The following is a 15,959-nucleotide window of genomic DNA, read 5'->3' on the forward strand; positions in this document are numbered from 1 at the left end:
TTGGAGAATTGTCACAAAGAACTTCCCGAGGAGGTGGTGGCTTCTACATGGTGGAACACAATTGCCAACCGAGTCTACATCCCTTCCACCGCGCAAGAAGGTCACATTCGTTCTCCAATCCATCGACTCATTCACCGGTTTGTGGCTAGTACAATAAACATGCGGAAGGATGGGGACAAAGTCCCCACCCTTGACATCTTCTACTTGTGGAGCATCATCACTCCAGACGTTTTTTGCAACCTTCCTTACTGCATTGCCAAGTTCCTTGCTGAGGGGGCGGTCAAAGAGAAGATCAATTCAAAGATAAATGGAGGCATGTTTATTACCCGACTGGCCAAGTCATTTGGGATCTTGGATTTGCCACAAGCTCAAGCACTAACGGTTATCCACCCTCCACCATTCAACACTGCACTTTATAGGAGGGCACGGATAGTTGAGAAGTTTGGCGATTCCTTCATTATTCCACATGAAGATGAGCCGGCGGTCCCCGAGGAGCCGGGAAGGCGGGTCCGACAAAGGAGCGAACGGGTGCGGGAAGAACCACCGGTTATTCCGGTGGAGGACAATGATGGTTGGAACCAAGTAGAGTACCGACACTACTTGGATGATATTGGGCAAGGGGTGAACTACACTAATCAATCTTTCGAATACCTCTTTCAACAAATGCAAATTTCCCCGAGACCTGGACCCGACTATCCCTATATCATGAATTGGGATAAGAGGATGAGAAGAAGAGACAGAGAGGGAGGAAGTGGAGCAGGAGGAGCTGGAATGGATGATGAAGATTGAAGAATTTGTTTTGTTTTTATGTTTTATGCTTATGATGTTTTGTTCTAGACAATTGTTAAACACGTTGGATTTTTATGATGGGTGGATTATTATTGTCACTGTTAGTTGTTTATTTTTTTCAAGGATTGAAGATAGGGAAGCATACTAACTAGCGAGGGTCGAGAAAGGAATGAGAGATTTTCAAGCAATTATGGAGTTTTGTCCTTATGATTGAGTCCGTGAGAGTCGAGGGTCATAGGGAGTATTGCTGCTGAAGAAATTAGAGTGAAGTATGGGGGTCCTTAGGAAAATTTTAGACACAAATGCATGCGTTGCGGTCTTGGCATAATGGCTGGGTTAGATTGGAGTTATTATATGTGATTCTAATATGCTTAAAATTTAGTTTTGCTTGGGGGCAAGCAAAAGTCAAGTGTGGGGTATTTTGATATGTGCATAATTAGTTAATTATTTACCACATATTCTTAATCATTTTTAATTAATTATGTGAACAATGTGGACAAAAGGTACTTAAAATGGTTTGAATTTTGTTTTCAGTCCAGAAGACATGCTTGGAAGTAAAAGGGAGCAAGGGAAAGCAATTGAAGACCAAATAATGAAAATAAGAGACAAAAGACCACCTACTCCGCGAGTAGACGACTCTACTCGGCGAGTACACGAGGATGTTCCAGAAGATAGCTACGATTCATGATTCAAGACGAATAAATATGCACCTACTCGGCGAGTTGGTCCTGCTACTCGCCGAGTACACCCTGTTTTGAGATATCTATAAAAACCGAATCTTTATCCAATGGGGCAACATTCCTGGCGATTTTTGAAGGTTAAGCTGCGACTAAGAGCCCTAGAAGACGCTGAGGAACCCTAAGCTTCAATATTTTGATGAATTCAAGCAACTAGGTTAATCCTACCACTTAGATTTAGGAATTGAATATGTTTGATCTAGTAAAACTTGTTTTTGTGTTTGCTTCTACTGCAACTATGAACTAAAGTCGTTTTTGTTTCTGTTTGGGGAATACCAAGGAACTTCTATGGTTTAATTATTAGTTTTTGTTTGATTGTTTATTGGTGATCTATTAAATTAAGTTTGTTAAAGAAACTTATGCATTAATCACTACTATTTTCTGTTAATTGGAAGACAATTTGGCTGCATGAACATCTCTTAGTTGTTAACCTCATATGTCTATGTGAACACTAAACCATATGCTTAGAAGTAATGATTATGAAACTAAGATTAATAAGACAATAGGAAGATTAATGTGTGAACTTGTTTGAGAAACCATCAAACAAGAGGTTAATTGAATTAGTAACTTAATTGACCACTACAAATCTTATTTAATCCAAATCATAAATCTAGGGAATTAATTAGTTTAAACACTTGATCATCGCTTAAATTAGTTAATTGTCTAAGGGTTAGGAGTAATGAGCATGAACCTAACCATTATAATTGGTAACCAATAACAATTAATCTATCATAAATACAAATAACCATAGGAGTGAATTGGTTGAACCTAAATAGAAACATCTTTATCAAATTTGGTGAATTAGTTGTTTGCTTTAGTTATTTAGTTAATTTAGTGTGCCTAAGTTTCTAGTCTTGCAAAACTAGAAGAAACCCCTTTACTTTTATTAATTGTTTTAGTTAAAATTAGTTATTAGTTTAATTTTCCGTTCCCTGAGTTCGATACCTTACTTACTAATCTATACCACTAAAAGACAGGTTCACTGCCTTTGTGTGCTAAATTTATAAAAACTAGGGATAAAACAAGTGTGTTTTACACACATCAACTAACTCCGCCCGAGATGCAAGAGCTATCTATGTAGCTTCAAGAGCTGCTAGACCGAGGGTTTATCCGTCCGAGCAGTTCCTCATGGGGAGCATCGATCATGTTCGTGAAAAAGAAGGATGGGTTGCACATGATGTGCATTGATTATCGGGAGTTGAACAAGTTAACAGTGAAAAACCTTTATCCGCTCCCTAGGATCGATGATTTGTTCGATCAGCTTCAGGGTGCATCTTGGTTTTCCAAGATTGATCTTCAATCAGGGTACTGTGACATCCCCAATTTCACGGCCTGAAAAGACCGATTTGTTTATGCTTTGTTTTATAAATCAGAGTAATCATTTAAAGAAAACGGTTGCGGAATTTGTTCCCAAAACAAGATATGATAATAACTTATCAAAACATTTCTCAAAGAGAATGTATTTTTTTATTTAATAATAAAACCTCGGGATGTCATGTTCCAATACAGACCAAAAGCATAAACAATATAAAATAGACCTTACAACAGTTATTTATAACTACTAATCTATAATCCAAAATCTCTCATCAAGTCCACCAACTTATACCCTTGTGTCATTACCTGTAATGCAAAGAAAACTGAGTGGGTCAGGCTTGGGAGCCTGGTGAGCATATATGGTTTTCAACCCATAATAATACATTTATAATATTCAATTATCAAACAATCAACCCAAATACCCATCCCCATATCTACTTTATTTTTCTCAAGGGTTTACCCTAAGAATCCACTATCCTTAATTCATTTATTCCTAAGGATTTACCTAAGGAACTGGCACAAAGTCCATTTGCTACCACAGTTTATACAACAGGCACTACGTCACATAGTCACCAGGGTTCATACAATTGGCACTACGTTTCATAGTCACCAAGGTTTACACAACATGCACTACGTCTCATAGTCATCAGGGTTTACACAACAGGCACGACGTCACATCGTCACCAAGGTTTATCAAATAGGAACGAAGTCGCACCATCACCAAGGCTTACTCAATAAGCACGAAGTCGCATTGTCACCAACTATTCCATCTACCCATGTTCTACCCAGCACTTTTGTAGATATAAATACAAACGCAGTTTAAATCATTTAAAACCCGTATAAAACATCAATTCCAAGCCCATCTCAAATAGACAAACAATCTATAACACATAGCACGTATTTCATAGCTAATACTTTATATTTAAGTGTTAGAAGAAAGTAACTATACACTCACTTGATCAGAAGATGATCGGACAACACTACGACTTGTAAAAGTAGTATTCTTTAGTAGATCTGGAAAATCTTCACAAAACCGGGCTCCTCGTGGGCAGAGCTTTGGCTCGGGAATTTCACTTCTCGAGATCTTCGGGGCCTCGGGAATGATATCGGGGCTTTGGGATATTTCTTACACGAAAAACGATGCAAAAACGCGAGAGAAAGGAAAGAAATGAGCAAAGAACTCAGCTGCCCTCGCATCCCTTTTATAGGGGCTAAACCACTGAGTTACGCTGGGCGTAATTAAGGTTACACTAGGCGTAACTTGGATAAGCTCGCTGACTCCCCCCCTTTGGATAATATCGGTTATGTTATAATTAAATTAAATATCGAAATTATTTAATAAACTTCAAAAATTCATATCTCCCTCATACGAGCTCCGTTTTCGACGTTCTTTATATCCCCGCGTAGGTGAGACTACGCTCTACAACTTTCGTTTAATATCTGTTGGCTAATTTTGAATTTATTTTTATTATTTATTTTTAGTAGGTCGGGACATGAAAACTCCGTTATAAATTCATAACTTCTTCATCCGACGTCCGTTTTCGCCTATCTTTTTATCGTTTCACTACTATTAACGAGATCTTTGATTCTCGTTTAGATTTTTTCGGCTAAAAACCGCTCGATCTCAAATCGAGTATTCGGGTTGCATATCGCTAAGTCGAAACTTAGAAAAATCATAACTTCCTCATACAAAGTCAGATTTGGACGTTCTTTTTTATGCACACTCACGGTTTAACATATTCTATGAATTTTTTTTAGATCGCTAAGGCTAAATATTGCTCTAACATAAATTCATTTTTTACGTCGCGTTGTGTTGTGCCGGTTTTGTCACGAAACTTCGATTGGTTATAACTTCTTCGTTATAACTCGGATTTCGGCGTACTTTATATGTACGGAATCCTTGTAACATATATTATAACTTAGTTAAGATTACTCATTCTAAATAATCTTTCATCAAAAAGTCATTTTTTGACGCTTATCGTCTCTAAATTGACTAGCCCTGATCGACAGGCGTTACAGGTACCATCAGATGAGGATATACTGAAGACAACTTTTAGGACTCGTTACAGGCACTCTTAGTTTGTGGTGATGCCATTCGGGCTCACCAATGCACCAACAACATTCATGGATCTCATGAATAAGGTGTGTAGACCGATGTTGGATCGATTAGTGATTTTTTTTCATTGATGGTATCCTTGTATATTCTAAGACCAAGGATCAGCACGAGCAGCATCTCAGGGAGGTATTGGAGACACTGATAACGGAAAGGCTATATGTCAAGTTCCCAAAGTGTTATTTCTGGTTGCAAGAGGTGCAGTTTTTGGGGCACATCATCAACCAGGAGGGTATTTCAGTCGATCCAGCCATGTTTGAGGCAATGATGTGGTGGGAAGTACCGAAGAATGCATTTGAGATTCATAGCTTCTTAGATTTATCGGGCTATTATCGGAGATTTATCTAGGATTTCTCCAAGATTGTTGTGTCATTGACCCGTTGGCCAAGAAGAATGTGACTTTCTGGCGGGCCCAGACCAGCAGTCGGCTTTCTATACCTTGAAGCAAAGGTTATGTGAGGCTCCAATTCTAGTGCTACCGCAGGGGCTGGATGATTTGGTGGTGTATTGTGATGCATCGATCTCAGGGTTAGGGGAGGTACTGATGCATATGGGGCATGTGATCGCGTACGCCTCGAGGCAGTTGAAGCCTCATGAGGCGAATTACCCCACTCACGACCTAGAATTGGGGGCGGTGGTGTTTTCCCTCAAAATGTGGAGGTATTACTTGTATGGAGTACGGTGCACCATCTTTACCGACCACAAAAGTTTGAAGTATTTGATGGATCAACATAACCTCAACAGGCGACATAAGAGGTGGTTAGATGTACTGAAAGACTATAACTGTGAGATCTTATACAATCCAGGGAAGGCCAACGTGGTGGCTGATGCTTTGAGCTGCAAGATGGCAGGTTCCCCGATTGGGAATGTTTGTTTGAGGATGACGGTGATATCACAATTGTTGGATACGATCAAGGAGGATCAGGTGGAGGGTTTGAAGAGAGAAAATTAGAAGCTAGCGTAGATACGAGGTCAGATTCCCTTGTTTGTTTGGGATGGTCGAGGTCTTTTGACTCAGTGTGGCCGAGTGTGGGTTCCAGCATCTGGAGGAGTGAGACAGAAGATATTAAAGGAGGCACACAAGTCCAAGTTCTTTATACATCTAGGGGATACAAAAATGTATAGAGACCTCATACTGAGTTACTGGTGGCCCTGCATGAAGCGGGAGATCGCCTGGTTTGTGGAGCAGTGCTTGACTTGCAGGAAGGTCAAGGCCGAACATCAGCGGCCTCATGGCAAGGTTCAGTTGCTACCCATTCCCATGTGGAAATGGGAAGAGATCATCATGGACTTCATCACAAAGTTATCGAGGACGGCGAGGGGTGTGGATGCCATATGGGTCATTGGGGATAGATTAACAAAGAGTGCCCACTTTATTCCGATCTCCGAGAGCATCTCTGCTGAGAAGTTAGCGGACATTTACATGCGAGAGGTGGTGGTTAGGCAAGGGGTGCCAATGTCAGTAGTATCTGAATGGGATGTTCGATTTACATCCAGATTCTGGAAGAAGTTCCATGAGGAACTGGACACTCAGTTACATTTTAGCACGACATACCACCCCCAGATAGATAGACAAAGCGAGAGGACGATCCATATACTCGAGGATATGCTTCGATCATGCGTGTTGGATTTTGGAGGAAGTTGGGATACATACCTCCCACTAGCATAGTTTTCATATAATAACAATTATCATGGTAGTATTGACCGACCCCCATTTGAGATGTTGTATGGTCGTAGGTGTAGGACCATAGTTTGTTGGGGCGAGGTTGGACACCAAGTCATGGGGAGCACCGAGGTAGTGCTCAAGACTACCGGGTTGATTAAGTATGTGCGCGACTAGCTGCGAGTCGCACAGAGCTGTCAGAAAATCTATGTTGACCGGCGTTGATCGGATCTTGAATTCCAGGTGGGGAACTTTGTTTTACTGAAAGTGTCGCCATGGAAAGGAGTCATCAGTTTCTGGAAGAGGGGCAAGTTAGGGCCTCAATATATTGGCTCGTTCAGGGTTTCGGCCCTGGTGGGCAAGGTGGCTCACCTCCATTACTCCTTTGCATGAGTGCCACGTGTCATAGCCTTGATGAGTCCGGAGTTATCCCTTAGGACTCCCCGCGTACCATGATGTACGCCCAGCGTACTAGTTGAATTAGTAGTACACCTCGTGTACTCTAAATTTACGCCCAGCATACCCGATGGTTCAAACCTATAAATAGAAAACGATGGCTTACAGGTTTTTGTTTACAAACTCATTTCTCTTTCACTCTTTACTCTATTTTAGCCTACTTTTAACCCCTTAAAGCCCGAGTATCATTCCCGACACCTGAAGCAAGTCCCAATGCTCTGATGTTCCCGAGAAAAGTATATTTTCAAGTTGAAACTCTGCCCGTGTAAGGCCGGTTTTCAACTAAAATCCCCGGTTTCATCGAAGAATATTGTTTTAAGAAACAAAGTGTTGCCCGATTATTGTTAAATCAAGTGAGTGTGTAGTCACTTTCATCTTACACATATATATCAAGTCTTTTCTATAAAATACGTGCTATGTGTATATTTATTGTTTGTCTAATTGAGATGGGTATTGAATGAATGTTTTATACAAGTTTTAAAATGATTTAAATTGTATATGTATTTTTATCTAAAATATTTTGGGTATAACATGGGTAGATGAAATAGTTGATGTGTGTTAAAATGATGAGAGGCCTCGATATTATTGTTGTTTCAGTCGTCTAACGGAGTACAGATGACGATCACAGATTTTTCTAGACATTCAAGTGGAACGCTAGTAGGCTCGCAACATGTAGGTGTTTGTGAACTTAGTGTTCAATGGTATACTTCATCCCCCACATGGTTGCCTTATTTAAAATAAATTGTTGAGGAATCACTTAAAGCAGTGTTATCACCCCGATGAAAAGCCTTAGACTAGGTCCCTTGTGATATGTGTTTAGGGACGTAAAGTTAGGATAAGTAATCAGAGTTATTGTTGGTTGATAAAATTAATAAATTTATTTTGGATTGATAAATTTATTGTTGGGTGATGAAATTAATAAATTTATTTTTGGTTGATGAAAATTAAATAAATTTATTATTTGTGGGTTGAAAACCTTATACACTCAACAGGCTCCCAAGCCTGATCCACTCAGTTTTTTATATTATAGGTAGTGGACCCGAACGTAGTTTGGAGGTTGAAGAGAGATTTTTGAATTATAAGTCAGTAGTTGTAAATATCTATTGTAAGGCTTATAATTTACTGTTTATGTTTTTAGTCTGTATCGAATCATGACATTCCGAGGTTTTTATTATACAATGAAAATATATTTCCTTAAGAAATGTTTTGATAAATTTTTATTATATTTTGTTTTGGGAACAAATTCTGCAACATCTTTTGAAAAATTACTCTGATTTTATTTTATAAACTAAATCGGTATTTTCTGGCCGAAAAAAAATGGGGATGTAACACATTCGTATAAATATAACATGTTGATTGTAATCCCATTTGTATTGCACATTATAGCACATTATATAATTAGTTGTAATGAAACATTCAAAGTTTAATTGACAAAAATGCCAACAAATAACCTATCGATTGTATCCGATTGCACGTATTCTGATCACACATTCTAAAAAAAATAAGCTATTCATTAGTTGTAATAACGAATTGAATGTTCAATTCACAAAGCCAACCAAAAAAAATCCCAGATAATAATAGACGATTGCAACAAAAAAGAGACGACACGGTAAAAAAAGAGGTCGACGAAGGTTATGATGATCGCTTAGACTCAATCTGCCATCGGGTAAATGGATTCATGCGATTTAGAAGGAAAGGGTATTATTGTCAATTTAGTTATTTTTTTTTTTCAATTTTAATGATTTTAAATTGTAAAAAAGGATTAAATAATAATAAAAACTATTTACAAAATAGATTTGTGCAAATCCGACATTTTAAAACATTAAGAAGAGCAAATACGATATTTAGACGTTTACTAAGGGTATATAAAAAATTCTCCCAATAATTATAAAATATAATGTAAACATTAAAGTTATCTAACCTTTTATAATATTTAACGTTAAAAAGAATATTTTAGGTATATTGTTATTTATTCAACATTATATAATCTTATCCTAAAATTAAACACTATATATAGAGTTACACTGAAATTGAACACTATATATAGTGAGGTATAATGTAAGGAAATTCAAACACTATATATGACGGTAGGTATAAATGTAAGGGAAAACTGCAATAAAGTCCCTATATATTGGCCTCATAATCGATTTAGTTCATATATATATTTTTTTATTCAATTAAGTCCCAAATACCGGTAATCGTATTCAATTTAACCCTTTAACCCAATCAACATGTCATCCAAGTTTCAAAAATTACATTTTTGACCCAGATTTCAAAATTTATTACAAATTTGGTTCAAAATTTACACTTTTGTCCCAGATTTTAAATTTTGTTGCAAATTTAGTACAAACTTTACCCTTTTAGCCCAAATTTTAGAATTTTATTATGAATTCATCATAACTTTAGTTTTTTTTACAACTATTTTTCTCAAAGAATTGTTTCTAATATGTTTTTTCTTTATAAAATCATGATTATACAAAAAAACGTATTTTCACTTAAAAAATTTATATTTTCTATATAAAAAAAATTTTAAAAACTTTTTTTATATGAATATCTAGTTATAAAAATAAATATTTAATAAGTATATAAATATACACAAATCCATTTTTATAAAAAAAATGTATACAAATACCTATTTTATCTATATTTTTTTTTATAAAATTGTGTTTGTTTACATTTTTTATAAAAACTTATTTTAATAGTTTTTTATATAATACGTGTTCGTATATATTTTATCAAATGTATACGAACACGATTTTATAAAATATATACAAACACGTATTATATAAAAAATTATTTAAACACGTTTTTATAAAATGTATACAAACACGATTTTATAATATATATACAAACACGATTTTGTAAAATAAATATAGATACACACCTATATATATATATATATATATATATATATATATATATATATATATATATATATATATATATATATATATGTATGTGTGTGATTGTATACATTTTTTTGTAAAATAAGTTTTTGTATACATTTTTTTATAAAAACGAATTTGTATATATTTATATACTTAATAAATATATATTTTTTAAACTAGATATTTAATATACAAAAAACTTTTTTTTTATATAGAAAATATAAAATTTTTATGTGAAAATACATTTTTTTTTGTATTAATATGATTTTATAAAGAAAAAACATATTAGAAATTTTTTTTTGAGAAAAAAAATTGTAAAAAAACTAAAGTTGAGATGAATTCATAATAAAATTCTAAAATTTAGGTAAAAAGGGTAATGTTTGGATTAAATTTGTAACAAAATTTAAAATTTGGGCCAAAAGTATAAATTTTGGACTAAATTTGTAAAAGTATTTGAAATCTGGGTTAAAAATATAATTTTTGAAAGTTGAATGACCTGTTGACCGGATAAATGGTTAAATTGAATATGATTATCGGTATTTAGAAGTTAATTGAATAAATAATAAATCTAGAAACTAAATCGAATACGTAGCAGTTTTTCCTAAATGTAAAAATGGTTTTGAGCGAAGGCTATGCCCTACGCCCTACTTTGGAACACATCTTCTCTTCAGTTCTAACTATTTTCTTTTTCCCGCGAATACCTTATCTCTGCCTCACTACCGACTGGGTTCTCCCTCGCCATTCCCACGAACTCCTTCGCCGCCGTTCACGCCGGCCACCCCTCTGCCTCCCATCACGTGACCTGTGTTGTGCGAAGAAGTGAAGAACACCAAGAAGGCAAGCAATCAGGCCATCAGCCCTCTTTCGTCTGGTAGATTGTCAAATGAATAGGGCAAGGAGGTAATCGGCTGGAAAGGTTATTGAATTCCTGAAAACTCAGTTGGTTTCCAGCACAAGAAAGAAGGATCTAGCACATCAACTTTGAAAAAGGAGGGCTGGTGATGCTCACGACCATATACAATATCGGTTTGTATTAAGTAAGCTTATTGGTGGTGCTGCTGCAGAGTGCAGACTGCTTGCAGTTCGGCTAAAATGGCTATCCCTCTTTCAAATCTCACTCCCAGTCTCCTTGTTTCAAAGCTCTGTTTAGGTTGTCCTCGACCTTCTCCTCCTTTTACAGAGAGAGTAACAATGGACTCAAATTTTTTGTTTTGTTTTGTTTTTTCTTTGAAAGGGACGATGACATTCGGTGAGCAAAATTCGTTGTCACAGTCCTTCAAACTCCTGGACAAAGCATTCGATTCTGGAATCAACTTCTTCGATTCTGCCGAAATGTAACCTATTTTGGTTTCTCATTAATTGATTATTACTTTGTAATTTGTATTGAATAATTTCCGAGAAAATTTCAGGTATCCAGTGCCACAGCGTGCAGAAACACAAGGAAGGAGCGAAGAATACTTTGGTCGCTGGCTTAGAGAGAGAAAAATACCTCGTGATCGTGTTGTATTTGCCACCAAGGTTTTTGTCTCCTTCCTATTTGCTAATGATTGCTTGGTTTTCAGAATTCGATATGTATGTCTGTTTGTTATTAGGTTTAAAATTGAATAATGAAATGTGTTACTATACATGTCGTTTGCTTAGGAATTATAGAATTGGTTTATTGTATGAAGTCGACAAGCTTTGTTTCCTAAAAAGTCCATTAGGGAATGTAAAATTACTCTTCTGAAAGTAAAATTTGCAGGTTAGTGGCCCTTCTGGGCAAATGAGTTGGATTCGAGGGGGTCCAACTAGTTTGGATGGAAGGAATATAAAGATGGCTATTGACAACAGGTTAGTGTATTATCATCTTACAAGAATAGTAAGTTGCTGTAATTCTAGTAAAAAATGGTAACTTTTCAGTTGATGGGTGCATTTTGTATGTTGGAGAACTGCTGCAGTTTGCTGAGACTACAGACTGACTATATTGATCTTTATCAACTCCACTGGCCTGATCGGTTTGTTGCCCCTTTAATATAACTTCATTAACATGAAGCTGTGTAGTGTGTATACAATTATAAGGTTTTGTTTTCTTGGAGATTATTTGATGCAGATATGTTCCAATGTTTGGAGAAACTGATTATGATCCTGTCAGACAATATAGTCCTGTTAGTTTTGATGAACAACTTGATGCTCTAGGAACAGCAGTTGATGCTGGTAAGGTTGGTATCCTCACCAATCATCTGTCAACTGTAATTATACGCCAAATCAGCTTTAACTAATGATAATGAAAATGATGCTTTTTATGTAGATCAGATTCATTGGTGTAAGCAATGAAACGCCATATGGAGTCATGAAGTTCTTACAAGCTGCTGAAAATAACCCTAGTTATCCAAGAATAGCCACTGTTCAGGTGTTTTATCATATTATTTTGACTTCAAACAATAATAATGTTTTGAGTCATCAGACTATTTTTGCAATTAGCATGAACTTTTATTGATCTTGTAGAACTCGTACAACTTGCTGTGTCGAAATTTCGATTCAGGATTGGCAGAGTGTTGTCATTTGGAGAGGTAGCTTTTCATTGCTTACTATGGTTTATGCTACAAATATTCAAACTTTTATGGTTTTTTTGTAAATAAATTTTTTAGGGTTAGGTTATTGGCATATAGCCCTCTGGCAATGGGTTTGCTTTCTGGAAAGTATATGTTACCTGATGGTGGTGGAGATGATGCTCGGTTGAATCTTTTCAAAGGAAGGTATTCAGAAGGGGAATCCAGATATAACTTATCAAATCACACCATTAGAGAAGCTACTAAAGTAAATCCACTCTCCTTCTGTATGAATAATGAATTTCACATCAATTTGTTCATATTCTTCATTTTAAAAAAATTGATTTTGCAGGCATATGTCTCGATTGCAGAACGTTATGGTATCCATCCGGCATCTCTTGCAATTGGTATACAATATTGTTACAGTTTTTTTTTAAGTTTTGTTTTATAAAATATCATAAAAAGAAATTAAGTTTATTTTGTATGTGGTAATTGTGGGCAGCTTTTGTTTTGAGACACCCTCTTGTGAGCAGTGCTATTTTTGGGGCTACAAAATTATGGCAACTTGAAGAGATTGTTAATGCATGTGATACAAAGCTTAGCTCGGAAATTATTGCAGACATAGATGAGGTTCATTCAAGATTTCCCAATCCTTGCTCTTGAGTAAATCAGTTTTCGACTCTTAGTTATCTTCTTTGGAATTAATAGTGTTACTTTTATTAGTTTATACTTTCTGAGTTATTTCTTATTAATAGATAATATTATATTATTATTATTATTTGGACGTTCGTTGTTAGGCAGGGTCCATTTCAATTAATGCAAATTTGGCAGTTCTTGCCTACATTCTCTGATATTAATATTCGTATCAAGCCATGCGACGTTATATTATTGGGTTGTATTTTGTTGAATTCTATTTTTTTTTAAAAGGAAAAAAATAAAATAAAAATATCCATCGACTAATTTTTAATTTTTATCCTTTTTAGAAAAAGATAAAATAAAACACATGGTCTTGAAGTAAATGGAATCAAATGTTGTGGTTCTCTCTTTAAGAGGTAAAATGAAGTTTAAGGAGATATAATGCAAAAAAAAAAAAAAAAAAAAAAAAAAAAAAAAAAAAAAAAACTAGCCATTAAAAGCCAAAGATAAAAGTTGATTGTGTTATAATAACATTATTATTATTTTTTTATTTCTATACAAACTCAAATAACAATAATTTTCTTTTTCTTTTACATTGTTTTTAGCTCAAATAAAATATTATTTTAATCATCTATGATAACCGATAAATAGTACAAGTACCCTCGATACTCGATATAAAGAAATGTAATTATCATTGTTCAATCCTAAACATGTTGTTGGCCCATGTCATAAGATTTTTATCATGATCAAGAATTTCCACAAAAATAATATTGGTGTTAGGAGAAGTCAATTAAAGAGAGACATCAAACAAGTGCAAAGGAAATTATTGCACGTAAAATAATAATAATAATAATAATAATAATAATAATAATAATAATAATAATAAAAAAGATGGATTAGCGACATTAAAAAAGAAATTAAAGATGCTGAAAAATGATTATTTGATGTAAATATGGACATTTATCGATTAAATATCCACGAAAAAATGGTTATTTGATGTCAATACAGAGGTTTATCAACTATTCAGATACTCTTATCTTTATCGTTTCAGCTAATTATAATTTATTTGTGGCTAGATCATGTTTCCACATCATGGTTGATCCAGCATGGATTGTGGTAGACAAGATGGCAAGGTTAACAATATGTTTCTACCAAAGAATTTTTTACAAGATGACAACTATATAAATTATTCTCTTTGTAGCATTATAAATAGAACTCATGTCATATATGCAGGGCCGACCCTAAGGGAGTGCAAGGTGTGCGGTCGCACACAACATTGAAAAAATTAGGGACTGGTTTTTAGCCAATTATATATATATATATATATATATATATATATATATATATATATATATATATATATATATATATATATATATATATATATATATATTATTTGATTCAAATTGAAACATAAATTTGATTTGGCGTAGTTGGCTGAAGCGCGTTGTAGTTTTTAGATAAATGCCAGTTCGATTCCTACGGACAACAACCTTTTTTTTTTTCATACGCGCTTTCTTTATAAACATCACCTTCTATTAATATGTAACTAGAAGCGTTCCAGCGCGTTGCGCTGGTCGGAAATGGTGTTGTATGGGTCGGAATGGTGCATGTGGATTGAAATCAATGTTGAAGTATAATATTATAACAGGAGGATGAACCAATAGACATAGTTATGAAAGTAGGTTGCTATTTCTTGTATGTAACTAAATTTAAATGCAGAAATAACATATTAATTATACTTGAATAAACAACACATTTTATATGCATTAAGATTCTAATACAAAACATTAAACATGTTGTTAGGAGGTTCTCAAAAAGAGTTTCCAATGGGTAAATCAGTACTTACCTAAGCAAAAGAAACATTGTAATCAGATACAAATAACCTCTGTAAGGAAAATGATGTAACCAAGTTTCTCAAGTGATCTAAGTTGGTGGAGTGCTAATAAATATGATGTATGGCATGCAATCAACAATAAAAAACTTCCCATTAGAATAATCATTTATAAGGTGAAATGAGGTTGTTCCATATGTACACGTAAGTCTTCACCGTCTTCTTATTCCAATCAATTTATTCCCCCACCTTCTAAATAACAATGGTATAACTTTATCACTCACTTCTGCTTGGTATTGAAGACATTTTATAAGACCATTTTGTTGATTGAATGAAAGTTAAGCATAATAGACTCTATCAACCAATTTTGAAGACATTTTTTCAAGATTTCATGTCAATTGAAGCACTTTAGTATCATCTTGGATTTGTATCAGATTGGTGGAGGGTGTTAACAAACTCCACAAGTTACCTTTTTGCCCCTTATCTTTTACCATGGCTCCACATCCTCATGACAACCACTCTCCTCTTTTAATCCGTCTACTTCTTCCTCTGATGGGGGTATTTTTGGAATTTCACACAACTCATAAACCTTGCTTTGTTCATCATGTTTACCATCATCCAAGCAATACTTGTTGAGCCAAATTCCATTGCTAAAGAAGATTTCAAAATCTGATGGACGTCAAATGGCACATTAGTTAAAATGATGTTTTAGATCCAAAAGCCTACATATGATTTTCAATTTTTGAAAAAAGCAACAGAACAATGGCGACTATTATTGGACAACTCCAAACATGCAAGATTGCAAAACTCAAGAGACAATTACCAAAACTCAACAAAATCCTTCTATACGTACACAAATAACTTCATATAGCCACTATTATCCCTTTCTAAAAATAACAGAAACGAAATAAAATAACTCAATAAGGAAATACATGAAACAAATGACAATATATATCATCTATTTTGAAGATTTAAAGATTACCTTGTTATGTTTTCTAATT

At 34.7% G+C, this 15,959-nt stretch overlaps 1 protein-coding gene across 1 annotated transcript; it reads left to right on the plus strand.

Annotated features, from left to right (window-relative positions):
* Nucleotides 1–10,593: 10,593 nt before the first annotated feature.
* LOC145048703 (uncharacterized) lies at nt 10,594–13,263 on the plus strand. The gene is made up of 11 exons (XM_078997287.1): nt 10,594–11,110; nt 11,195–11,294; nt 11,370–11,478; nt 11,702–11,790; nt 11,898–11,954; nt 12,050–12,158; nt 12,248–12,349; nt 12,445–12,509; nt 12,588–12,756; nt 12,841–12,895; nt 12,991–13,263. Exons 1-11 carry the CDS (start codon nt 11,053–11,055, stop codon nt 13,149–13,151), a joined length of 1,074 nt encoding a protein of 357 aa, XP_078853413.1. The 5' UTR covers nt 10,594–11,052; the 3' UTR covers nt 13,152–13,263.
* The last annotated feature ends 2,696 nt before the right edge of the window (nt 13,264–15,959 follow it).

The sequence above is a fragment of the Lactuca saligna genome, chromosome 5, assembly GCF_052625555.1.
Source record: "Lactuca saligna cultivar CGN05327 chromosome 5, ASM5262555v1, whole genome shotgun sequence".
NCBI lineage: Eukaryota > Viridiplantae > Streptophyta > Magnoliopsida > Asterales > Asteraceae > Lactuca > Lactuca saligna.